The 25,399-nt window shown below is 49.3% G+C and overlaps 1 protein-coding gene across 2 annotated transcripts; it reads left to right on the top strand.

Annotated features, from left to right (window-relative positions):
- The first annotated feature begins 441 nt into the window (after positions 1–441).
- On the top strand, positions 442–24,850 carry morn4 (MORN repeat containing 4). Of its 2 annotated transcripts, none has more exons than XM_070876450.1 (5): positions 442–564; positions 10,844–10,918; positions 15,582–15,696; positions 19,104–19,213; positions 22,188–24,850. In XM_070876450.1, the coding sequence occupies exons 2-5, from the start codon at positions 10,852–10,854 to the stop codon at positions 22,334–22,336; spliced, it is 441 nt and encodes a 146-aa protein (XP_070732551.1). In that variant the 5' UTR covers positions 442–564; positions 10,844–10,851; the 3' UTR covers positions 22,337–24,850. The 2 variants fall into 2 exon arrangements, with proteins under 2 accessions (XP_070732551.1, XP_070732552.1); XM_070876451.1 differs by lacking the exon at positions 442–564 and adding an exon at positions 4,491–4,531.
- The last annotated feature ends 549 nt before the right edge of the window (positions 24,851–25,399 follow it).

Raw genomic sequence — 25,399 nt, 5'->3', positions numbered from 1 at the left:
CCGCCATTTAATGAGATCATGGCAAAATGAATTAATCTCACTTTAATTGAGTTACACTGTACAGATCTGCATAAACCTCAGCTCAACAGCTCAACAACTTTGCTTTTATAGTCAAAGTAATTGACAATAAATGTAAAGTTATAGATTATGCAAACGTGACATCTGGATGGCCTTAAACATTAAAATTACAAAAAAAAATTAAATTTTAATCTTCAATTGAGCAAAATATACCTCCTCCCCCCCTCAAAAAAAAACTTGAGCTGGACAGTGGTGATAATTTAATTGCTATTTCTACAGAGGGGCATGTTTTAATCACATGCTCAATGTCAGTGGCTGCTGCCCCTCACAAAGATGGCGGCCTGCAGCAGAGCATTGATGACTTGGTATCCAAGAGCAACGGGGCCAGGCAGCCAATGAGGGCGCGGGTTGTTGAGGGGTGCGGCTCCCTGTGAGAAGGACATGTCTGACTCAGGCAGGGCCTGGGAGCTGAATATTCATCAATTTAAGCCTGGCTCCCTGCAACAGCAGCAGCATCCCCATCCCCAGGCTGTTCAGCATTGCAAGGTGAGTGTGCACTTTTAAAATAACAAAACTTTAAAAGCTCAGTTGATGCATTACTTAACGTTTTAACAACAACAAAAAAGAATGCCCTTTTTAATTTCTAAAATTTTGAATTGTCAATTGGGGAGGCCAGTCAGGGTCTTGCCCACCTGTTTTATTGTTGCCAAGTCCAAACTCAAAAGATGCATTTATGTATTTAGTCAATTATGCATGCATCTTCACTCTGGGTGCTTGCTGGTTGCCCATTCCTGATGCGTGAGGCCGGATGATGAATGTCAGTGGGATATTTGCCCATGTAAGGCATCCCAGTGAAGCCTGGCCATTTTCCCCTGTCAGAAGGTCGTGGGTTCAAGTCCCACTCCAGAGACTTGAGCACAGAATCTAGGCTGGCAGTACTGAGGGAGTGCCGCACTGTCGGAGGTGCCGTCTTTTGGATGAGATGTCTGTGCTCCTCTAGTTCTGCCCTCCTGAGCATCCCTGATTATAAATCGTTCAACCATTGGCGGCTGTGCCTTCTGTTGCCTAGGTCCCAAACTCTGGAACTCCCTGCCTAAATCTCTCCGCCTCTTTCCTCCTTCGAGACGCTCCTTAAAACCTACTTCTTTAACCAAACCTGTGCTAATTTTTACTTATGCGACTCGGTGTCAAATTTTAATCTCGTAACACTCCTGTGCAGCGCCTTGGGACTTTTCACTACGTTAAAGGTGCTATATAAACACAAGTTGTTGTTGTTGTTGTTGAGATGTTAAACCGAGGCTCCGTCTGCTCTCTCAAGCGGATATAAAAGATCCCATGGTACTATTTCGAAGAAGAGCAGGGGAGTTATCCTTGGTGCCCTGCGGCCAATATTTATCCCTCAACCCACATCACTAAAACAGATTATCTGGTCATCTGTTTGTGAGAGCTTGCTGGGCACAAATTGGCTGCTGCATTTTCCACATTACAACAGTGACTACACTCCAAAAAGTACTTCATTGGCTGTGAAACGCTTTGGGACATCCAGTGGTCCTGAAAGCCACTGTTTGAATCCAAGTCTCTCTTTTCTTTTTAATAAATGTCAGTGGGCTATTTGCCCATGTAGGGTATCCCAGTTAAGCCTGGTCATGTCATCGCCTGGTCATGTCATTGTGCACAGCGCACAAGTACTTATGTTCCAGCAGAGTCAGGGATCAGGTGTGGAAACTCTTAGCGTGGAACCTACTGTAATCCATTTCTTATTTTGTGTTGAGGACCTCGCAGTTTATGGAGGGACCATTTAAAGAAGAGCAGGTGTGTTCTCCCCAGCGTCCAGACCAGTTTTTAAACCTGTGGTGGCCGTTGCACACCAGCCACCACACGGGCTTTGAGGTATTGGTCCAGTGGCAAGGGTTATCCAAGGTGACTGGTGACCTGCTCTGCTGCACGGACCTAGTGCGCATACATATCGCAGTGTGGGCTGGCCCGTGCTGTCCCTGGGCCCCGATCACGTCACTCTTCGCCCCGACCTCACTGCTCCTGCCCATGCTCTAATCACTGACCTGGACCTTGATGACTTCACTCTTCCGATTCATCTACCAGGCTCACAACTGCATACCTCATCTTGGATCCCCGTGAACTTAACTGGCTGGGGTTTTATAGAGTCTTGTGAACATCATGTGACTGGCTAGGCCTCGCCCAACTCATCAGCTCTACAACTATTTTAAGTTGATCTGTAAATGAAGTGCCCCTGATTAAAGGAGGTCACTAAAACCGACACAGTTAACAAATTAACTTTTGGCCAGTAACTTAAATCAAATAAAAATTTGGTTGCCGGGGGTGGTGATGCACTCCAGTCCCTCCAGGGCCCAACTCTCGCAGAAGGCCGCGAGTGTACCGGTGGACAACGCGTGCTCCATCTCCAGGTACACCCTGGCTCGGATGTAACCGCGGAAGAGAGGCAGGCAGTCGGGCTGAACGACCCTCTCGATCGCCCGCTGCCTGGACCGGTTAATGGCTACCTTGGCCATAATTTAAATTCCCCAGCTGCCGTGGTGGGATTCGAGCTCCGTGTCTCCGGATCATTAGTCCAGGGTTTACTGGTCCAGCGACATAACCACTGTGCTACCATTCCCCTCAACAGCTCTACCAACCTGTGATCATCCTCACAGGTGCGTACATGACACCAGCCAATACGCCGCACGTTTATACAGCGCCTTTAATCTAGTAAATGTTCCGAGGTGTTTCACAGAGGAGAAAGGTGAGATGAGCCAGAGTGGAGGAAGGAGCGATGTCCTCAATAACCACTCCTTCCTCTGCTATTGCTCAGCGGTGGGCGAGAGAAATAGCAAGCAATGAGGCAATGAGGCAATCAAAGGGGTCGAGGGATGCACAGGAATCCAGAGTCAAATGACTCAAGGCCATGGGCTGGGAAGTGGGGCTAGTGGAGACTGAAGAAGTAAGGTGGGGCGAGGTGATGTCGAAGAACACGACGACTTGTATTTATACAGGGCCTTTCAGGATGTCCCAAAGCGCTTCACGGCCAATGAAGTACTTTTTGAAGTATAGTCACTGTTATAATGTAAATGAAAGAAAGGCTTGCATTATATAGTGCCTTTCACTATCTCCGGACATCCCAAGGCACAATACAACCATTGAAGTACTTTTGAAGTGTAATATCACTGTTGTAATGTGGAAAACGCAGCAGCCATTTGTGCATAGCAAGCTCCCACAAACAGCAATGTGATAATGACCAGATAATCTATTCTTGAGATGGTGATCGAGGGATAAATATTGGCCCAGGACATCTGGGAGAACTCCCCTGCTGTTCTTTGCAATAGTGGCCATGGGATATTTTATGTCCACCTGAGAGGGCAGACGGGGTTTAACGTCTTGTTCCTCAACCAACACCTCAAACAGATTATCTGGTCATTTATCACATTGCCGTTTGTGGGAGCTTGCTGTGTGCAAATTGGCTGCCACGTTTCCCAACATTGCAACAGTGACGACACTCCAAAAAGTACTACTTTGGCAGTGAGGTGCTTTGGGACGTCCTGAGGTTGTGAAAGACGCTATATAAATACAGTTCCTTCTCTAGTCGCTATGTCATCATCATCATAGGCAGTCCCTCGAAATCGAGGAAGACTTGCTTCCACTCTAAAAGTGAGTTCTCAGGTGACTGAACAGTCCAATACGGGAATTACAGTCTCTGTCACAGGTGGGACAGACAGTGGTTGAGCGAAAGGGTGGGTGGGACTGGTTTGCCGCACTCTCTTTCCGCTGCCTGCGCTTGATTTCCGTATGCTGTCGGCAACAAGACTCGAGGTGCTCAGCGCCCTCCTGGATTCTCTTCCTCCACTTATGGTGGTCTGTGGATCAGAATTGTAAACAGTTTAGTCAATGTCGTATTTAGTAAGCAGAGCAATTCTTCTTACGCACCCTTCCCCCTCGCGCTGCATTTGGCCATTGTGTCCATGGGGAGGGAGGCCACTCATCTACCATTTTAAATTGCTTTTTAAAAACCTTGTTGCACGTAAAGCTGATTCAGCATCGGCTGTGGGTGACTGAGCAACAGGTAATGAGGTGGCATTGAGCTGATTACCATGCATAGCCTGGCGGCTTTCTTTATTGAGGTGGGATGGGGGGGGTGGCTAGAAAGCAGAGATATGAACATAAGAAAAGTGATGGACAGGTAGAGACCAACGCTCCCTGTAAGCTGTACTGTGTTCTGCTCGCTCTGTTCCTTTTAACGCACTGTCCCTTTAAATTTCTGCGCCTGCGCAGTATTTACAATGGAAAGGCCGGTGAGCAGGCTGTGCAGGACCTCTCCGATTGCTGCGTGGCTTAGCGGGAGCGTCGGTAGGGACCCTCTGGCCCATCCAGCCTGTCCCACACAATTGCGATACCTTGTGCATCACAGTATATACACTCTCCACCCCGCCTAAAACCATGGGATCACTTGGGAGAGGCAAAAAACAGATCAGAAGCCGAGCCAATTTGGGGAAGAAAAAATCTGGTAAATTCCTCTCCACCACCCATCTAGGTGATTGAAACTAGTCCAGGAGATCACTCTGGCCCTTGGTACAGTTATACAGGGTATTGGTGAGGCCACACCTGGAATGCTGCGTGCAGTTTTGGTTTCCATATTTACGAAAGGATATACTTGCTTTGGAGGCAGTTTAGAGAAGGTTCACTAGGTTGATTCCGCGGATGAGGGGTTGACATATGAGGAAAGGTTGAGTAGGTTGGGCCTCTACCCATTGGAGTTCAGAAGAATGAGAGGCGATCTTAAACGTATAAGATTATGAGGGGGCTTGACAAGGTGGATGCAGAGAGGATGTCTCCACTGATAGGGGAGACTAGAACTAGAGGGTATGATCTTAGAATAAGGGGCTGCCCATTTAAAACAGAGATGAGGAGACATTTCTTCTCTCAGAGAGTTGAAAATCTGTGGAATTCGCTGCCTCACAGAGCTGTGGAAGCTGGGACATTGTCTATGCTATGCTCACAATAAAGGATGAAACTGAGCACTGTGTACAATGAGCAAGTGTGACCTTAGCTCCTTTAATAAGACTCCAGAGTGCAGGTACCTCGTGGATGGCCTGCTTATATACCATGCTCCCAAGGGATGCTGGGATCCCTTGGGACTCCAACAGGTAGGCCCTCTGGTGGTAGTGTAATACAGGTTACAAGGGGTTAAATACATAACAGTCTATTTCTGTCTTAAATTTATTCAGTTTCTTAAACGATAAGGGGTTATGGGGAGCGGGCAGGGAAGTGGAGCTGAATCCATGATCAGATCAGCCATGATCTTATTGAATGGTGGAGCAGGCTCGAGGGGCCGTATGGCCTACTCTCGCTCCTATTTCTTATGTTCTTATGTTCTTAAATTCTCTGCAGTACCAATCTTTTGATATAACGAACTCTGTGCTCCCTGGTACCTTTATCACCAATACCAGATGTCTAGGAGCTACGTTTAACATAAAGCTGTGGAAGCAGATTCAATAATAAATTTTAAAAGGGGATTGGATAAATACTTGAAAAGGAAGAATTTGCAGGGCTAAGGGGGAAAAGGCAGGATAATGGGACTAATTCAATAGCTCTTTCAAATTTCTATACCATTCTATGATTCCATGAAACGGTGAAAATGCTTCAGGTAAAAGTGCGATTTGTGTCTCTTCCCTGGGCCAGAACCCATGTTTTCTGTAAACATCCATGCCCGTGTCTGCAGTGTGTACTATCTACAGGATGTCTGCAGCACCTCCAAAACCTGTAAACTCCACCACCTCCAAGGACAAGGGCAGCGGGCACTTGGGAGCACCATCACCTCCAAGTTCCCTTTCAAGTTACGCACCATTCCCAACTTGAAAATATATTGTCGTTGGGTCAAAATCCTGGAACACTCTTTCTAACAACACCTTCACCACACGGGACTGCAGCGGTTCAAGATGGCAGCTCACCACCACCTTCTCGAGGGGTAACTGAAGATGGACAATAAATGCTAGCCTTGCCAGTGACGCACACATCCCGAGAATGAATTTTTTTATAAAGTGACGTTTCCAATACAGTACTACATCATTCCACATGTACTGAGCCATTCCATTTATCTTTAATGTGAGCAATTGATTGAAAACATTTATATTTTTACATCCACAAAGATGTGATGTGTGACACAAGATTGTGACAAGTTCACTGTGAAGTTTCTCCCAAGTGCAAAAATGGTCCCTCCATGAACTGCGAAGTCTCAAAACTAAAAAAGAAATGGATTGCACCAAACCGGGGCATGTCTGTGTTTGTGTCCTGTTGTCTGTCCATGTGGTTGTATTTCTGGGAACTGCAAAGCTTTCTTTGAACTCCCTTCTTCCCTTCTTGTGGTGTGAATGTCTGATGAACGACTCGAGGAAGATCCTTTGTGACACATTGACAACCGGGAAGCGATTTTTTTGTGGCGGTGAGCAAAAGAGCTTTAAAGACTGCTTCAAAGTGACTCTGAAACATAGTGCAAAATAGACGTCCATAGGTGAGAACAACTTGCTCAAGGAATAAAGCCCGGCCAAATACCATTCCAGGCACCTCCTACTATAAGAACATAAGAAATAGGAGCAGGAGTAGGCCATACGCCCCTCGAGTTTGCACCGCCATTTAATACGATCATGGCTGAACTGATCATGGACTCAGCTCCACTTCCCTGCCCGCTCCCCATAACCCCTTACCCCCTTATCATTTAAGAAACTGTCTATCTCTGTCTTAAATTTATTCAATGCCCCAGCTTCCACAGCTCTCTGAGGCAGTGAATTCCATAGATTTACAACCCTCAGAAGAAATTTCTTCTCGTTTCAGTTTTAAATGGGTGGCCCCTTATTCTAAGATGATGCCCTCTAGTTCTAGCCTCCCCCATCAGTGGAAACATCCTCTCTGCATCCACCTTGTCAAGCCCCCTCATAATTTTAAACGTTTTGATAAGATCACCTCTCATTCTTCTGAATTCCAATGAGAAGAGGCCTAACCTACTCAACCTTTCCTCATAGATCAACCCCCTCATCTCCGGAATCAACCTAGTGAACCTTCTCTGAACTGCCTCCAAAGCAAGGATATCCTTTCGTAAATATGGAAACCAAAACTATGAGGCCCATCGCAGTACTGATGCTGAATATAAAAGCGAGCTGAGGAAGTCTTGCTTGGAAAATCAAGATCCCCAACTCCGTGTATCATGTATTATAATAATATTCTCGCCTCGGAGTCAGAAGGTTGTGGGTTCAAGTCCAGAGACTTAAATCATAGAATCATGGAGGCTATTTCAGCCCATCGTGTCTGTGCCGGCCAACAAGAGGCTAATCTCACTTTCCAGCTCTAGGTCTGTAACTCTGCAGGTTACAGCACTTCAAGTGCACATCCAAGTACTTTTTAAATATGGTGAGAATTTCTGCCTCTACCACCCTTTCAGGCAGTGAGTTCCAGACCCCCACAACCCTCTGTGTGAAGAAATTTCCCCACAAATCCCCTCTAAACCTTCTACAAATTACTTAAATCTATGCCTCCTGGTTGTTGACCCTTCTGCTAAGGGTAATAGGCCCTTTCTATCCACTATATCTAGGCCCCTCATAAATTTTATACACCTCAATGAAGTTTCCCTTCAGCCTCCTTTGTTCCAAGGGAAACAAATCCAGCCTATCCAATCTGAGCACAAAATCTAGACTGACACTCCCAGTGCAGTGCTGAGGGAGCGCTGTACTGTCTGAGGTGCTATCTTTCCAATGAGATGTTAAACCGAGGGCCCCGTCTAATCCCTCAGCTGGATGTAAAAGATCCCACGGCACTATTTCGAAGAAGAGCAGGGGAGTTCTCCCCGGTGCCCTGGGCCAACATTTACCCCTCAACCAACATCACTAAAACAGATTATCTGGTCATTATCACATTGATGTTTGTGGGAGCTTGCTGTGCGCAAATTGGCTGCCACATTTCCTACATTACAACAGTGACTACATTTCAAAAAGTACTTAATTGGCTGTAAAGTGTTTGGAATGCCCTGAGGTCGGAAAAGGCGCTATAGAAATGCAAGTCCTTTTTTGTTTTTGGGATCCACTGTTTGTCTGCTAAAATAGCTCTCGTCAGTTATCACAGTACTCAGTGTAGAAAAAGAGATGATATTCCAGCTGTTTTCTTCGATATCGAAGGACAAGGTGCAAGTGTAGGGGTGCGTGCAGCACTTTGGGATGTCCTGAAGACATGATAAGATGCTCTTACAATTACAATGTTTTGCTATCTAGGTGCCTGATCTGAGCTTTGTGTATAATGGAGCTCCCTCAAGTGACAGACTGATGGAGCTGCAATTATTTGCATTAATTTCACTTTATCCCATGGGTCCCATAATATCTAGTAATGCCCACTGCACGGTGAGGCTCATAAAGCGTATCTGCATTCTTCAATTCAATTAATCTACGTACCACCCCTCCCGCATCCTTATACAGCGCCCCCCCCCCCCACCCCATTGAGGCCCTGCAGCTGCCCAGGCCCTGAGCCTAAACCTCTCCGCCTCTCCTTTTTAAGATGCTCCTTAAACCTTACCTCTTTGACCAAGCTTTTTAATCACCTGTTCCAATATCTCCTTATGTGCTTCGGTGTCAAATTTTGTATGATAATCGCTCCTGTGAAACACCTTGGGATGTTTTACTGCGTTAAAGGCGCTATATAAATGCAAGTCATTGTTCTATCTTAGTGCCTTTCTTTTTTTCCCTCTCCTGAAGGCTTTGGCCCCTTACAGGCACCCAGTTGGGGAAATTGCAGTCCAACCTAATCCTGCCCTCGGGAGGGATCACTGGTTATTGAGCCCTCTGCCAAGGGAAACAGGTCCTTTCTATCCAAACTATCTAGGCCCCTCATCATTTTATCCACCTCAATAAACTAGCTAATAAATTAGCTTGGTTATCATTCGCTGTGAGCTCCCTGAATACAACACGGAATTTATAGTTGAGGTTCAGCTAGGCTGGGGAGAGGGGCCCGGGGTGGTGGAGGTCTGGGGAGAGGGGCCCGGGGGGGGTGGGGGTCTGGGGAGAGGGGCCTGGGGGAGGGGGGTCTGGGGAGAGGGGCCCAGGGGGTGGGGGGGTCTGGGGAGAGGGGCCTGGGGGGTCTGGGGAGAGGGGCCCAGGGGGTGGGGTGTTTGGGGAGAGGGGCCCAGGGAGAGGGCCCCCCGAGGCAGTGGGGTGGGAGAGGGGCTCCGGGGCAGTGGGGTGGGAGAGGAGCCCAGGGAGAGAGCCCCCGGGGCAGTGGGGTGGGAGAGGGCCTCCGGGGCAGTGGGGTGGGAGAGGGGCCCGGGGACAGGGGCTCCGGGGCAGTGGGTGGGGAGAGGGGCCCGGGGAGAGAGGTTCCGGGGCAGTGGGGTGGGAGAGGGGAGAGAGGTTCCGGGGCAGTGGGGTGGGAGAGAGGTTCCGGGGCAGTGGGGTGGGAGAGGGGCCCCGGGACAGGGGCTCCGGAGCAGTGGGTGGGGAGAGGGGCCCGAGGAGGGGGCTGTGGAGAGGCCCCGAGACAGTGGGTTGGGCTGGGGAGAAAGGCCAAGGTACAATAGAATCATAGAAATTTACAGCATGGAAGGAGGCCATTTCGTGCCATCTTGTCCGCGCCGGCCGACCAAAAGCCACCCAGCCTAATCCCACTTTCCAGCTCTTGGTTCCTAGGCCTGTGGATTACGGCACTTTAAGTGCCTATCCCGGTACTTTTTAAATGTGATGAGGGTTTCTGCCTCTTTCAGGCAGTGAGTTCCAGACCCTCACCATCCTCCCGCTGATAAAAGTTCTCCTCAACTCCCCTCTAAATCCTCTACCAATTATTTTAAATCCATGCCCCCTGGTTGTTGATCCCTCTGCTAAGGGAATGACTGGTTTTTGCATTGAACATTTTATTTTGAGCGATTTTATAGTTTGTTTTTTACTTCACTAATTTCCACACCTGACTGTGTTTGCAGCTCCCGCTCAGGGCAGGTTATCAGGTACCCAGTCATGGTTATATTACTGGGCTAGTGTTCCGGAGAGTGAGAGTTCAAATACCACAGTTTTGCATTCAGTTTAAAAAGAAATCGGGATATGTTTAAAAAAAACGACTTGGTGAAGCTGTCAGATTATTGCAAAAAAAAAACACTGACTCATTACTACAACAACAGCTTGCATTTATATAGCGCCTTTAACGCAGTAAAATGTCCCAAGGCGCTTCACAGGAGCGTAATTAGACAACAGTTGACATTGAGCCGAAGAAGGAGACAATAGAATAGGACCAAAAGCTTGGTCAAAGAGGTAGGTTTTAAGGAGCATCTTAAAGGAGGAAAGGAAGGCGGAGAGGTTCAGGGAGGGAATTCCAGAGCGTAGGGCCCAGGCAGCTGAAGGCACGGCCACCAATGGTGGGGCAAAGAGAGTGGGGGATGCTCAAGGGGCCAGATTTTGAGGAGCGCGGAGATCTCGGAGGGCTGGAGGGGGTTACAGAGACAGGAATGGAGGGAACGTGTATCTTTCTTGTCATCTTTGCCTAGTCTGGCCTATATGTGACTCCAGTCCAACACCAATGTGGTTGAGTCCTATCTGAAGTTGTATCAGCACCTTTTCAAGGCAACTAGGGATAGGCAATAAATGCTGGCCTTGCGAGTGAATTGATTAAAAAAAAAAATACTGCTTGGTGATCAGGAGAGGGAATGATCTTACTGAAAATTTTCCGCTCCTGACCCAGGAAGGCTGACACCTACACTGGCCCGTGCCAGATCAGTACAGACCAGGGTTCGGTCGTGGAACTTTACTTGGTCCGCATGGCTCGGTTAATCACTGAACTACTATTGTTTTTCCATCAGATCAGAGCATGACACTGATCAAGGGAACCTTCACCTACTCCAGCGGTGAGGAGTACCACGGAGAATGGAAGGAAGGCAAGTCATTCTCTCTACAGTCTCTTATTTCGTGGCTTGCACGGAGTGTCTGAGGCCACTTGTGCATAACTTCCTGGTGTCGCTATTGAGAACTAGTTGGTTTATTAGCAAAAGGTTTAACAATCACATATTGCACATTATCGGTTCGTCCATCATCATCATAGGCAGTCCCTCGAAATGAGGATGACTTGCTTCCATACCAAAAAGGATGAGTTCACAGGTGTTTCAATAAAGGACCTAATATCCCAGGTCCTGAACTACATCCTGAAGGGTGGAAGATGCCTGTGCGGGGATTTTTTTTTAACCTGTGGTGGCTGTTGCACACCAACCACCACAAGGGCTTGACAGAGCGAGGTCTTGGTCCAGTGGCAAGGGTTATCCAAGATGACTGGTGATCTGCTCTGCTGCACAGACCTAGTGCGCACACATATCACAGTGTGGGCTGGCCCGTGCTGCCCCTGGCCCCGAACTCACGCCTTTCCTGGGCCCCGATCACGTCACTCTTCGCCCCGACCTCGCTGCTCCTGCCCATGCTCCTGGACCTTGATGACGTCAATCTTCCGGTCCATCCACCAGGCTCACAACTGCATACCTCATCTTGGATCCCCGTGAACTCAACTGGTTGGGATTTTTATAGAGTCTTGTGAACATCATGTGACTGGCTAGGCCACGCCCAACTCAACAGCTCTACAATTATTTTAAGTTGATCTGTAAATCAAGTTGATCTGTAAATGAAGTGCCCCTGATTAAAGGAGGTCACTAAAACCGACACAGTTAACAAATTAAACTTTGGCCAGTAACTTAAATCAAATTAAAATTTGGTTGCCGGGGGTGGTGATGCACTCCAGTCCCTCTGGGGCCCAACTCTCGCAGAACGCCGCGAGTGTACCGGTGGACACCGCATGCTCCATCTCCAGGTACACCCTGGCTCGGATGTAACCGCGGAAAAGAGGCAGGCAGTCGGGCTGAACGACCCTCTCGATCGCCCGCTGCCTGGACCGGCTGATGGCCACCTTGGCCATAATTTAAATTCCCCAGCTGCCGTAGTGGGATTTGAACTCCGTGTCTCTGGATCATTACTCCAGGGTTTACTGGTCCAGCGACATAACCACTGTGCTACCATTCCCCTCAACAGCTCTACCAACCTGTGATCATCCTCACAGGTGCGTACATGACACCAACCAATACGCGCACATTTATACAGCGCCTTTAATCTAGTAAATGTTCCGAGGTGTTTCACAGAGGAGAAAGGGGTGGTGAGCCAGAGTGGAGGAAGGAGCGATGTCCTCAATAACCACTCCTTCCTCTGCTATTGCTCAGCGGTGGGCGAGAGAAATAGCAAGCAATGAGGCAATGAGGCAATCAAAGGGGTCGAGGGATGCACAGGAATCCAGAGTCAAATGACTCAAGGCCATGGGCTGGGAAGTGGGGCTAGTGGAGACTGAAGAAGTAAGGTGGGGCGAGGTGATGTCGAAGAACATGACGACTTGTATTTATACAGGGCCTTTCAGGATGTCCCATAGAAACATAGAAAATAGGTGCAGGAGTAGGCCATTCGGCCCTTCGAGCCTGTACCGCCATTCAATGAGTTCATGGCTGAACATGCAACCTCAGTACCCCATTCCTGCTTTCTCACCATACCCCTTGATCCCCCTAGTAGTAAGGACTACATCTAACTCCTTTTTGAATATATTTAGTGAATTGGCCTCAACAACTTTCTCTGGTAGAGAATTCCACAGGTTCACCACTCTCTGGGTGAAGAAGTTTCTCCTCATCTCGGTCCTAAATGGCTTACCCCTTATCCTTAGACTGTGACCCCTGGTTTTGGTCCCAAAGCGCTTCACGGCCAATGAAGTATTTTTTTTAAAAGTAAAGTCACTGTTATAATGTGAATGAAAGAAAGACTTACATTTATATAGCGCCTTTCACGACCACCGGACATCTCAAAAACACTTTACAGAGAATGAAGTACTTTTGGTGTATAGTAGTAATCTGGGAAACGTGGCAGCCAATTTGCGCACAGCAAGCTCCCACGAACAACAATGAGATAATGACCAGATAATATGTTTTAGTGATGTGGGTGGAGGGATAAATATTGGCCCCTTCGAAATAGTGGCCATGGATCTTTTTCATCCACCTGAGAGAGCAGATGGTGCCTTGGTCTACCGTCTCGACTGAGTGCAAAAGTTCTCTCCTCATTGCACTGAAGTGTCACCTAGATTTATGTGCTTAAGTGTCTGGAGTGGGACTTGAACCCACAACCTTCTCGGAGGTGAGAGTGCTGCCCACTGAGCCATGGCTGACATGTAGGGATGCAATAGACAAGGATTGTGGCTCCAGACTCCAGGTGTGTAATGTGCAATGCTTAGTGAAGTGACACTTGCACACCTGGTTTTTAAAAATGTATTCATTTACGGGATGTGGGCATTGCTGGTAAGGCCAGCAGCTATTGCCCATCCCTAATTGCCCTTGAGAGAAGGCCTTCTTGAATACAACTGAGTGTCTCGCTGGGCCATTTCAGAGGGCATTTAAGAGTCAACCACATTGCTGTGAGTCTGGGGTCACATAGGGCCAGACTGGGTAAGGACGGCAGATTTCCTTCCCTAAAGGACATTAGTGAACCAGATGGGTTTTTACGACAATCCAGTAGTTTCATGGCCACCATTACTGATACTAGATTTTTATTCCAGATTTATTTAATTAACTGAATTTAAATTCCCCAGCTGCCATGGTGGGATTTGAACTTGTCACGTTTTGGGTGAAGGACTATTGAGCCCAGACCGTCAGTGGTGGGAGCAATCTGAGGTGGTGAATCGCATACAACAACAGCTTGTATTTATATAGCACCTTTAATGTAGTAAAATGTCCCAAGGCGCTTCACAGCAGCGTTATCAAATAAAATCTGACACTGGGTCACATGAGATATCAGGACAGGTGAGCAAAAGCTTGGTCAAAGAGGTAGGTTTTAAGTAGCGAATTAAAGGAGGGGAGAGAGGTAGAGAGGTTTATGGAGTCTTCATCATCATAGGCAGTTCCTCAAAATCAAGGAAGACTTGCTTCCACTCTAAAAGTGAGTTCTCAGGTGACTGTATAGTCCAATACGAGAATTACAGTCTCTGTCACAGGTGGGACAGACAGCGGTTGAAGGAAAGGGTGGGTGGGGAGTCTGGTTTGCCGCATGCTCCTTCCGCTGCCTGCGCTTGTTTTCTGCATGCTCTCGGCGACAAGACTCGAGGTGCTTAGTGCCCTCCCGGATGCTCTTCCTCCATTTAGGGCAGTCTTTGGCCAGGGATTCCCAGGTGGCGGTGGGGATGTTGCACTTTATCAAGGAGGCTTTGAGGGCCCAGATAGCTGCAGGCACGGCCGCTATTGATGCAGCAATTAAAATCTGGGGCACGCAAGAGGTCAGAATTAGAGGCGCAGAGATCTTGGAGGGTTGTGGGGCTGGAGGAGGTTACGGAGATAGGGAGGGGATGAGGGTCACGGAGGGATTTGAAAGCGAGGGTGAGAATTTTAAAATCTAGCCACAGCTGGTTCGGCAGCCAACGCGGGTCAGTGAACATGGGTGATGGGTGAACGGGGCGGAGGTCGTGGGTTTGGGAGGTGCTGCTGAAGAAGCCTTGGCGAGTTGCTACAGTGCATCTTGTAGATGGTATACACTGCAGCCACGGTGCGCTGGTGGTGGAGGAAGTGAATGTTGAAGGTGGTGAATGGGGTGCCAATCAAGTGGGCTGCTTTGTGCTGGGAAATGCCAAACGTTTTGAGTGTTGTGACAGCACTCTTCCAGGCACGTGGAGAGTATTCCATCACACTCCTGACATGTGCTTTGTAGTGGTGGATATGCTCTGGGGAGTCGGGTTGAGACACTCGCCGCAGAACGCCAGGACTCGTTGTCACTGAGGCCGATTTATCGCCTTCCTCATATGTTAAGAACATAAAAAGTAGGAGTAGGCCTTTTGGCCCCTCGAGCCTGCTCCGCCATTCAGTAAGATCATGGCTGATCTGATCCTAGCCTCAACTCCACTTTCCTGCCTCTTCCCCATAACCCTTGACTCCCCTGTAGTTCAAAATTATCTCCACCTTAAATATATTCAATGACTCGGCCTCCACAGCTCTCTGGGTAGAGAATTCCAAAGATTCACGACCCTCTGAGAGAAGAAATTCCTCCTCATCTCCATCTTAACTGGGCGATCCCTTATTCTGAAACTATGGACTCACGAGGGGAAACATCCTCTCTGCATATACCCTGTCAAGTCCCCTCAGAATCTTATATGTTTCAATACGATCACCTCTCACTCTTCTGAACTCTAATGAATTTAGGCCCAACCTGCTGAACCTTTTCTCATAAGACAACCCCTTCATCCCAGGAATCAACCTCGTGAACTTTCTCTAAACTGCCTCCAAAGCAAGTGTATCCCTCCTTAAATAAGGAGACCAAAACTGTGAGCACTACTCTAGGTGTGGTCTCGCCAAGGCCCTGTGCAGTTGGAGCAGGACATCCCTACTTTTATACTCCATCCCGTTGCTCCTGTTAAGGTCAGCACGGACCCAGGGATGGAAGCTCGCGAGTTCCCGGTCTGCGTATATCCTCTCGCCCCATCTAACCGTGATATTCTGCATGGTCATTCACACCGTGACCTTTTTTCCCCCTCCACTGCACCAGGTCGGAGACACGGGATCGGGCAGCTGAGGTTCGCGGACGGCAGCAGCTACGTCGGACAGTTCGAGAACGGCCTGTTCAGCGGCCGTGGAGCGCTGCTGTTCTCCGACGGCTCAAGGTAAGGTAGCGTCCGACGTACCTGGGTCCGTCCGTTCCCCCCCCCCCACCCCCAACGATCATGTCCCAGCTCGCGCTCTGTGCCCCAGGCAGAAAACTCTGGTCTGATTTCTGAGCTCTACCAGTAGCTGTCAAAGAAAAGAAAGACTTGGATTTATATAGCACCTTTCACGACTACCGGACGTCCCAGATGCTTTACAGTCAATGAAGTACTTTTTTGGAGTGTAGTCACTGTTGTAATGTGGGAAACGCGGCAGCCAATTTGCACACAGCAGGCTCCCACAAACAGCAATGTGATAATGACCAGATAATCTGTTTTGTTTGTTATGTTGATTTGAGGGATAAATATTGGCCAGGACACCGGGAATAACTTCCCTGCTCTTCTTCAATATAGTGTCATGGTATCTTTTACACCCACCTGAGAAAGCAGACAGGACCTCTGTTTAATGGCTCACCTGAAAGCCATTAAACCTCTGATAGCGCAGCGCCCCTTCAGCACTGCACTGGGATTGTCATCCTAGATTTGTTTGCTCAAGTCCCTGGAGTGGGACTTCAACCCACAACCTTCTGACTCAGAGGTGAGAGTGCTGCCCACTGAGCCACAGTTGACACTGTGAAACGAGTGCCCATTTCTAGAATTAAATCCCTATAATCAGAGGCTACTTGCTCAGCCTGTCGAGAGTCAGCCGATAACTACCTAAGATGCACACCTCTCTGGTGTTCAGGAGCAATTGTTCTTCTGTTGCTCCTGTATGTATGTAATGTCCATCATCATCATAGGTAGTCCTTCGAAACGAGGATGACTTGCTTCCACGCCAAAAAAGGATGAGTTCACAGGTGTTTTAACGAAGGACCTAATATTCCAGATCCCAACTACATCCTGAAAGGTGGAAGATGCCTGTGCGTGGATTTTTTAACGTGGGGTGGTCGTTGCACACCAGCCACCACACGGGCTTAACAGAGCTCGGTCTTGGTCCAGTGGCAAGGATTACCCAAGATGACTGGAGACCAGCTCTGCTGCACGGACCTAGTGCGTGCACATATCGCAGTGTGTGCTGGCCCTGGGCCCTCGCCTCTTCTGGGCCCCGATCACCTCCTTCGCCCCGACCTCGCTGCTCCTGCTGTACCTTCCCACGCTCCCATCACCGACCTGGACCTTGATGATGTCTTTCTTCGCTGCCGTTGCTCTCCTGCTCGCGCTGTACCTTGAAGTGGTACCATGGCCGCCGCTCGCCGCTCCTTTTATGGCCCTGACCTGCCGCTGATGATCTCTCACAGGTCGGGGCTGTCACGCTGTCCAGGGGCCGTTCCTTTTATGGCCTCGACCTGCCGCTGATGATCTCTCACAGGTCGGGGCTGTCACGCTGTCCAGGGGCCGTTCCTTTTATGGCCCTGACCTGCCGCTGATGATCTCTCACAGGTCGGGGCTGTCACGCTGTCCAGGGGCCGTTCCTTTTATGGCCCTGACCTGCCGCTGATGATCTCTCACAGGTCGGGGCTGTCACGCTGTCCAGGGGCCGTTCCTTTTATGGCCTCGACCTGCCGCTGATGATCTCTCACAGGTCGGGGCTGTCACGCTGTCCAGGGGCCGTTCCTTTTATGGCCCTGACCTGCCGCTGATGATCTCTCACAGGTCGGGGCTGTCACGCTGTCCAGGGGCCGTTCCTTTTATGGCCTCGACCTGCCGCTGATGGTCTCTCGCAGGTCGGGGCTGTCACGCTGTCCAGGGGCCGTTCCTTTTATGGCCCTGACCTGCCGCTAATATCTAACTGCTCAGGTAACAGCTGTTGTCTGTGCCTGCAGTGCTGTTTCCCGATCACCAGAGGGTGCTGCTGTACCATGTTGTGCAGTTTTTGCACAGTGAAGCCCCTACATGTGCATCCTGTCTGTGGGGCCTCACAAGAGCACAGACGATGTATTTCCTCTTAGTGGAATCCCTCCTGAGCCCAAGGGGTACGGTTCCCATGAAAGAAAAAAAAGACTTGCATTCATATAGCGCCTGTGACTGCCTCCGGACATCCCAAAGGGCCTTACAGCCACTTTAGAAGTACAGGCACTGTTGTAATGAGGAAACACGGCAGCTAATCTGTGCACAGCAAGCTCCCACAAATCGCAATGAGATAATGATCAAGATCAGCTGATTTTTTTAATGATGTTCGTTGGCCAGAGCACCAGGGAGAACTCCCCTGCTCTTCTTCCAATAATGCCCTTAGATCTTTTACATCCGTCCGAGAGGCAGCGGGGGCGGGGCAGGGGACGGGGGGCGAAGCACAGTGCTGCTTTTTAAGGGAAAAACTGAAGCCCGATCTGGTAAGCGTGCCAATGTTGACTGAGCATTCATACCAGGCAGAGAAGGCTGAGGGGTGGCCTAATAGAGGTCTTTAAAATTATGAAGGGGTTTGATAGGGTAGATGTAGAGAAGATGTTTCTGTTTTTGGGGGAGACCAGAACTGAGGGTCACTAATGTACGATAAATTCAATAGGGAATTCAAGAGAAACTTCTTTACCCAGAGAATGGTGAGAATGTTAAACTCTTATCAAAAAGTTTACAAGGATGATCTCAGAACTGAAAGATCACAACTAGCAGGAAAGTTTGAATAGACTGTGGCTCTTTTCTCCAGAAAAGAGGAGAGGTCACCTGATTGTGGTCTTCAAAATTATGAAGAGGTTCAATCCTTGTCTGGTAACCGAGGGATCATAAACCTCTTGTATAAGGGGATATGGGAATAGTGCAGGAAAGTGTTGAGATAAATCAGATCAGCCATGATATTGAATATTGGAGCAGGCTCGAGGGGCCGAATGTCCTACTCCTGTTCCTAATTCTTATGTTCTTAATAGGGTAGATGTAGAGAAGATGTTTCCACTTATGGGGAGAGAATCACTAGGCCATAAACAACAACAACTTGTATTTAAATAGTGCCTTTAACGTAGTAAAATGTCCCAAGGCATTAGAAGTATCAGTATAATAAATGCAATAAGGAATTCTGGAGGAACTTCTTTACCAAGAGGGTGGTGAGAATGTGGGACTTGCTACCACAGGGAGTGCTTGAGGCGAATAGCGTAGATGCATTTAAACGGAAGCTGGAATAAGCACATGAGGGAGAAAGAAATAGAAGGATATGTTGACGGGGCGAGATAAAGTAGGGTGGGAGGAGGCTCGTGTGGAGCATAAACACCGGCAAGGACCTATTGGGCTGGAGGTCCTGTTTTTGTGCTGTAATTTCTAAGTAATCTCTATGTATGGGGAGGCGCGGGGGAAGGAAGATGAGGTAACACAACCTGGCTGTCACACTTTGGCAAGCTGAAGCAAAGGCATCTGGCCATGGACAGCTTAGGAAAGGACAGTGATGGACGGCTCTCTAGTTCCTTGCACACTAAAACTCACTGCTCTTTGTTTTCTGTTGTCAGATATGAGGGGGAATTTGTACAGGGAAAGTTCCAAGGAGTAGGAGTCTTCACTCGATGTGATGGGATGAAGTTTGAAGGAGAATTCAAAAATGGCCGTGTTGAAGGATATGGTAAGGAGTGATCTACTCATTTAATCTCGTATGTTGAGAAAAGCTTTTCGTGGGAGGCTTATCCCGGCCCAGCCCAGGCCAGCGCAACACAACCTAGCCCAGGCTAGTCACCTCGGCTCTATCCAACTCTGCCTAACCCGACCCAGCCCAGATCAGCTCAACTCAACCCAAGAACGCCTAAGCTGACCCAGCCTAGCTCAGCTCAGCCCAAACTCTGTCTAACCCAGCCCAGCTCTACTTGACTCAACTCAATCCAACCCAACCCAATCCAGCCCAGCCAATTCCCATTTGAACTTGAATTTCTATTTGAACTTGTTTTTTCTGTGGTTTGAACATTTTGCGCTCTCGTGGTGTACTGTGGCTGGAAAGGGTACCCCACTTCTGCCGACTGCAGTGTCTGTCACTTGGTGCGAATGAAATAAAAACAAAGGTTGTGGGCTAATGGGGGACAGTCAGCACATCGTGGTTGACTAATTGAATTTTCTGAGGAAATCACAGAGTATCTTTGCCATTGATCTCACTAGAATCATAGAATAGTACAGCACATTCCACCATCCAGTCTGCGCCGGTTCTTTCGAGGAGCAATCCAGTCAGTCCCACTCCCTCGCTCTTTCCCCGTATCCCTGCAGTTTTTTCTCCTTCAAGTATTTATACAATTCCCTTTTGAAGGCTACTATTGAATCTGCCTCTACCACCTGTTCCAAATCCTAACCACTTGTTGCATAAAAAGTTTTCCCTCTTGTCGTCTCTGGTTCTTTTGCCAATTCAGCCCCTCGAGCCTGTTCGCATTCAATGAGATCACGGCTGATCTATCTCCTAACTCCATCCACCAGCTCTGGCTCTATATCCCTTCGTACCCTTGGCTAGCAAAAGTCTTATCAAGTTCAGATTTTAAAATTATTAATTAGTGGACAAAGCAATAGTGGTACATCATCATCATCATCATAGGCAATCCATCGAAATCAAGGAAGACTTGCTTCCACTTCAAAAGTGAGTTCTTAGGTGACTGAGCAGTCCGATTACAGTAGAGTGGTCTACAGGACTGTAGTAATATCCACCCTCCTGTATGGCTCAGAGACATGGACCATGTACAGTAGACACCAAGTCGCCGGAGAAATACCACCAACGATGTTTCCGCAAGATCCTACAAATCCCCTGGGAGGACAGACCAATATTAGCTTCCTTGACCAGGCCAACATCCCCAGCATTGAAGCACTGACCACACTTGATCAGCTCTGCTTGCCAGACACGAGACTCCCAAAGCAAGCGCCCTACTCGGAACTCCTTCACGGCAAACGAGCCAAAGGTGGGCAGAGGAAACGTTTCAAGGACACCCTCAAAGCCTCCCTGATAAAGTGCAACATCCCCACCGACACCTGGGAGTCCCTGGCCAAAGACCGCCCTAAGTGGAGGAAGTGCATCCGGGAGGGCGCTGAGCACCTCGAGTCTCATAACTGAGAGCATGCAGAAACCAAGCACCGGCAGCAGAAAGAGCGTGCGGCAAACCTGTCCCACCCACCCCTTCCCTCAACGACTATCTGTCCCACCTGTGACAGGGACTGTGGCTCTCGTATTGGACTGTTCAGCCCCTTAAGGACTCATGAGTGAAAGCAAGTCTTCCTCGATTCCGAGGGACTGCGTATGATGACGATGATCATAGGCAGTCCCTCAAAATCAAGGAAGACTTGCTTCCACTTCAAAAATGGGTTCTTAGGTGACTGAGCAGTCCGATTACAGTAGAGACTTTGCAATCGTCTTGCCATTTTGGTGGTAGGGTGGGGGGGGGGGAGAGAGAGTGGGAAACTGCAAACCTAAATGGATGGTTGGGTTGAAAGAAGATAATGGGTACAAAATACCCCCCAGTTCAGCTCTGATTGTCCAACGATCCTGGGGGCTTGGCCAGGGGTGGACCCTGCAGGGAGTGAGACTGCCCATGTGGGTTGGGATATCTCCCATCTTTACCCTGATAACCTTGCAAGCCCAACAGGTAGGATGGTTCTTCCTCGAGAAGCAAGGGAAGGCTTAGCCATGGTCTTCGCTGGTAGAGGCTAGGACAAGGGGGAACATAACCTTCAAGTCAGAGCCAGGCCGTTCAGGAGAGAAGTTGGGAAACACGTCTACACCCAGAGGGTGGTGCGAGTGTGGAACTCTCTGTCTCTCAATGCAGTAGATGCTGGGGTGCAGTCAATCATTTTAAATCCAAGATTGATAAGATTTTTTGCTAGCCAATGGTATTAAGAAATATGGAGCCAAAGCGGGTGGATGGAGTTAGGATACAGATCAGCCATGATCTCATTGAATGGTTTATAGGCTGGAGGGGCTGAATGGCCTCCTCCTGTTCCCATGTTGTTAAGCTGCAGGGTGTTTCCCCACTTCATAAACCTTTACTTCCAACGCACTCCTGGCTGGCCACCCACATTCTACCCTACACAAATTAGAGGTGATCCAAAACTCGGCTGCCCGTGTCCTAACTCACACCAAGTCCTGCTCACCCATCTCTCTCTGTACATTTGCCCCCGGTTTAAAATTCCCATCCTTGTTTACAAATCCCTCCATGGCCCTCGCTACTCCCTATCTCTGCAATCTCCTCCAGCCCCACAACCCCCCCCCCCGAGATATCTGCGCTCCTCTAATTCTGCCCTCTTGAGCATCCCTGATTTATAATCGCTCAAACATTGGTGGCCGTGCCTTCTGTTGCCTGGGCCCCAAGCTCTGGAACTCCCTCCCTAAACCTCTCCGCCTCTCTACCTCTCTTTCCTCCTTCAAGACGCTTCTTAACATCTACTTCTTTGACCAAGCTTTTGGTCACCTGCCCTAATTCCTCCTTCTGTGGCTCGGTGTCAAATTTTTAAATCTCATAACACTCCTGTGAGGCGCCTTGGGATGTTTCACTGTGTTAAAGGTGCTATATAAATACAGGTTGTTGTTGTTGTGCCAGTATGTCAGGGTCTTTTCCTTTCCTCCTTTCTCTCAGGTCTGCTAATGTTTCCCGATGGCTCGCACGGTCACCCGCGAAACGAAGGGGTCTTCGAGAACAACAGGCTGTCCAAGCGGGAGAAGTGCCAGGCCGTGGTCCAGAGAGCACAAGCGAGCGCCAAGAGCGCGCGGGGCCTCTCCCTCTAGCCCTCCCTCCCTCCCGCCTCGCCAATTATGTGTCGGCTCGCCGCGCCCGCGCAGGACAACGCAGCTGGGACTGGGTTCGCACTCTGAGCCGTCGAATTCTGACCTGTGACGGTGTTGTGGCCTCTCTCTCTTTTTTCTCTCTCTCTCTCTTCCTTCCCCTCCTTTCCCCTCCCCCTCCACCCTCCCAACCCCAGTCAGGATGGCAGTTCAGTGGGTAACGTGGCACAGCTGGGAATGGGCGGGGCATAGGTTCCGTTGGCCGGGGTTCCCCACACTTAGGCTGTCGTGCTTGGGGGAACCCGCCTCCCAGGGGTTTGGGAAAAGGGGTAAGTGTCTACCTCCACCTGCTGCTGCCTGCCTCCGTAAGCGGGCTTGGGACAGTATCGGCTGTAGGCCGGAGTGGGGTGAGTTCGGCGGGGTGGGGGAAAATAATTGACGAAAGGAAGATTTTGCCTTAAGGTGTGTCCGTTTCCCCCCCCCCCCCCCCCCGAGCTATTCGAACAACCTCCTCTCACTCGCTCTCTTTTTCTCCCCCACCCCCCCCGAGCTATTCGAACCTCCTCCTCTCACTCGCTGGGCTTCCACCCCAGCTGCAGCCAAGAAGATCTCAACATCCAAGCTTACACATACACACACAGACCTCTGACAGCTTGGCTGGATTGGCCGGTTTGCCTTCTGCGATGCTGCAGCCCACCACAGTGAGCTGTTGCCCCCCCCCACCCCTCAATTCCGCTCCCACACCCCCAAACAAAAATTGAGTCTGCCAAGAATCATTGACCTTTTGCATCATCAGAGGTGTTCCGAATTATGAAAGGTTTTGCTAGAATAAATAAGGAGAAGCTGTTTTGCAGTGGCAAGAGGATTAGTAACCAGAGGACAGTTAGCAAAAGACCAAGAGGGGTAAATGAGAATTTATTAACGCGCCGAGCTGTAATGATTTGCAATTCTTTGCCTGAAAGGGCGGTGGAAGCAGATTCAATGGTAACTTTCAAAAGGGAATTGTGTATATATACTTGAAGGGGGGACAAAACATTTGAGGGCTACGGGGAAATAGCGGAGGAGTGCGACTAATCGGACAGCTCTTCAAAGAGCCAGCACAGGCACGATGGGCCGAATGGCCGCCTCCTGTGCTATAAGATTGTATGATCACTCATGATTGCGGTATGCGGATCAGCCTATTTGATCCCATCATTCCAGGACACCAACCCTCTCCCATCTTCCCAATACCAGCAACAGTGTTTTTTTAATCCATTCGGGAACAGCGATATATGTCCAAGTGAGGATGGTGGGGAACTTGGAGGTGATGGTGTCCCCATGTGCATGGTGCCCTTGTCCTTCTAAACGGTAGAGGCTATGGGTTTTGGGAGGTGCTGCCAAAGAAGCCTTGGCGAGTTGCTGCAGTGCATCTTGTAGACGGTACACACTGCAGTCACGGTGCGCCGGTGGTGGAGGGAGTGAATGTTTAAGGTGATGGATGGGGGGCCAATCAACTGGGCTGCTTTGTCCTGGATAATGTGATAATTGTAATGTATTTGCTTCATGAGTTCTTTGCTTAAGAATTCATAGCAACACATTGATCTTAAGAACTAGTTGGTTTATTAGCAAAAGGTTTAACAATCACACTACACATTACCAGTTCATCCACTAGGCTCACAACTGCATACCTCATTGTGGATGATCTAGACTCAACTGACTGGGGTTTTATTGAGTCTTGTGACCATCACGTGACTGGCTAAGCCACTCACAATGCAACAAGAGCTCCTCGAACCTGTGAGCATACTCACAGATGCATACATTGCAAATGGTGTTGAGCTTCTTGAATGTTGTTGCAGCTATTCTCGTCCAGGCAAGTGGCGAATGTTCCATCACACTCCTGACTTGTACCTTGTAGATGGTGGAAAGGCTTTGGGGAGTCAGGAGGTGAGTCACTAGCATTTTATCTTTGTGCACTGCCGAGGTGTGTACCATGGAGCCTTGAGGGAACATGGGCAACAGGCACAGTTTAAAGCTCTTCCCATCACTTGTTGGTGCTTGCAGCTTTTCGTGTTCTGATTTAGGATTTATCCCGCAGACAACAGCACTAAGAGCAGACTTATCCAAACCTCCAACTGCACAGATATCAAACGGGACAAACCAGCTCCTTAGGAATGCAGAACGGAGTTCCCTGGGCGAGGTGGGAAGCATGTGGCCATGGGGCCCTGGTTTGGGCAACCCTGCACTACAGCATCCAGCTGTTGCTTAAAGAGGCCCACTCTTGCTGCCAACCCACTCCAGCTGTTGATTTCCGCCCCCCACCCCCCCAGATGTAAAGACATTACTACCTGGCTTCTGCCCGCTAAACTTGCGCTTCGCAACCCAGTGCCCTCTTACCCCGATGCCGTGGCGTTTCTGAAAGTATCTTGTACACCCCAATAAGGTCTCCTCTTGGACCATCGGCTCATTGAGCACCCCTCTTGTCGTGCGTGATGCATTCCTTGGTTGCAGTGCCTTTTATAACCCCCTCCTCCCCCCCCCCCCCCCCCCCCCCCCGGCCTTATAGTTTTGTTTTCTTGCTATTAAACAAACAGCGCCCCGGGTCAGCCAATCGGCTCCCGGTTTTCCTCTCCGCCCCGCTCTGAAACCTCCAGTGACAAGTGGATGAGGAACCTGGGCACAGCGCTCTGTGCAATGTGACTCTCCCCACCATCCAGCATCCCTCCTCTCCACCGCTATCTGCCGCCCAGCAGAGCTCACCCCCTCGTTTCCAGTGTGAAGGTCTCGCACCTCCGACCGAACATTTCTCCGAGTTCCCACACCATCCTCCGCGTCACCATCAATTATTTACTAACGCCTTGATTACACTATTCTCATCCTGATTTTCTAATCCCACCAGGGCCTCGCCCCTCCCTATCTCTGTAACCTCCTCCCCCCTCCACCCCCCCCCGCCCCGAGATGTTCGAGCTTTCCTAATTCTGCCCTCCTGAGAATCCCTGATTATAATCGCTCAACCATTGGCGGCCGTGCCTTCTGTTGCCTAGGCCCCAAGCTCTGGAACTCCCTGCCTAAACCTCTCCGCCTCTCTAC

Source organism: Pristiophorus japonicus, chromosome 3 (assembly GCF_044704955.1).
Source record: "Pristiophorus japonicus isolate sPriJap1 chromosome 3, sPriJap1.hap1, whole genome shotgun sequence".
In the NCBI taxonomy this organism is placed as follows: Eukaryota; Metazoa; Chordata; class Chondrichthyes; family Pristiophoridae; genus Pristiophorus; species Pristiophorus japonicus.
The sequence above is the reverse complement of the archived record's forward strand: the minus strand, read 5'-3'. Positions and strand labels throughout refer to the sequence as shown.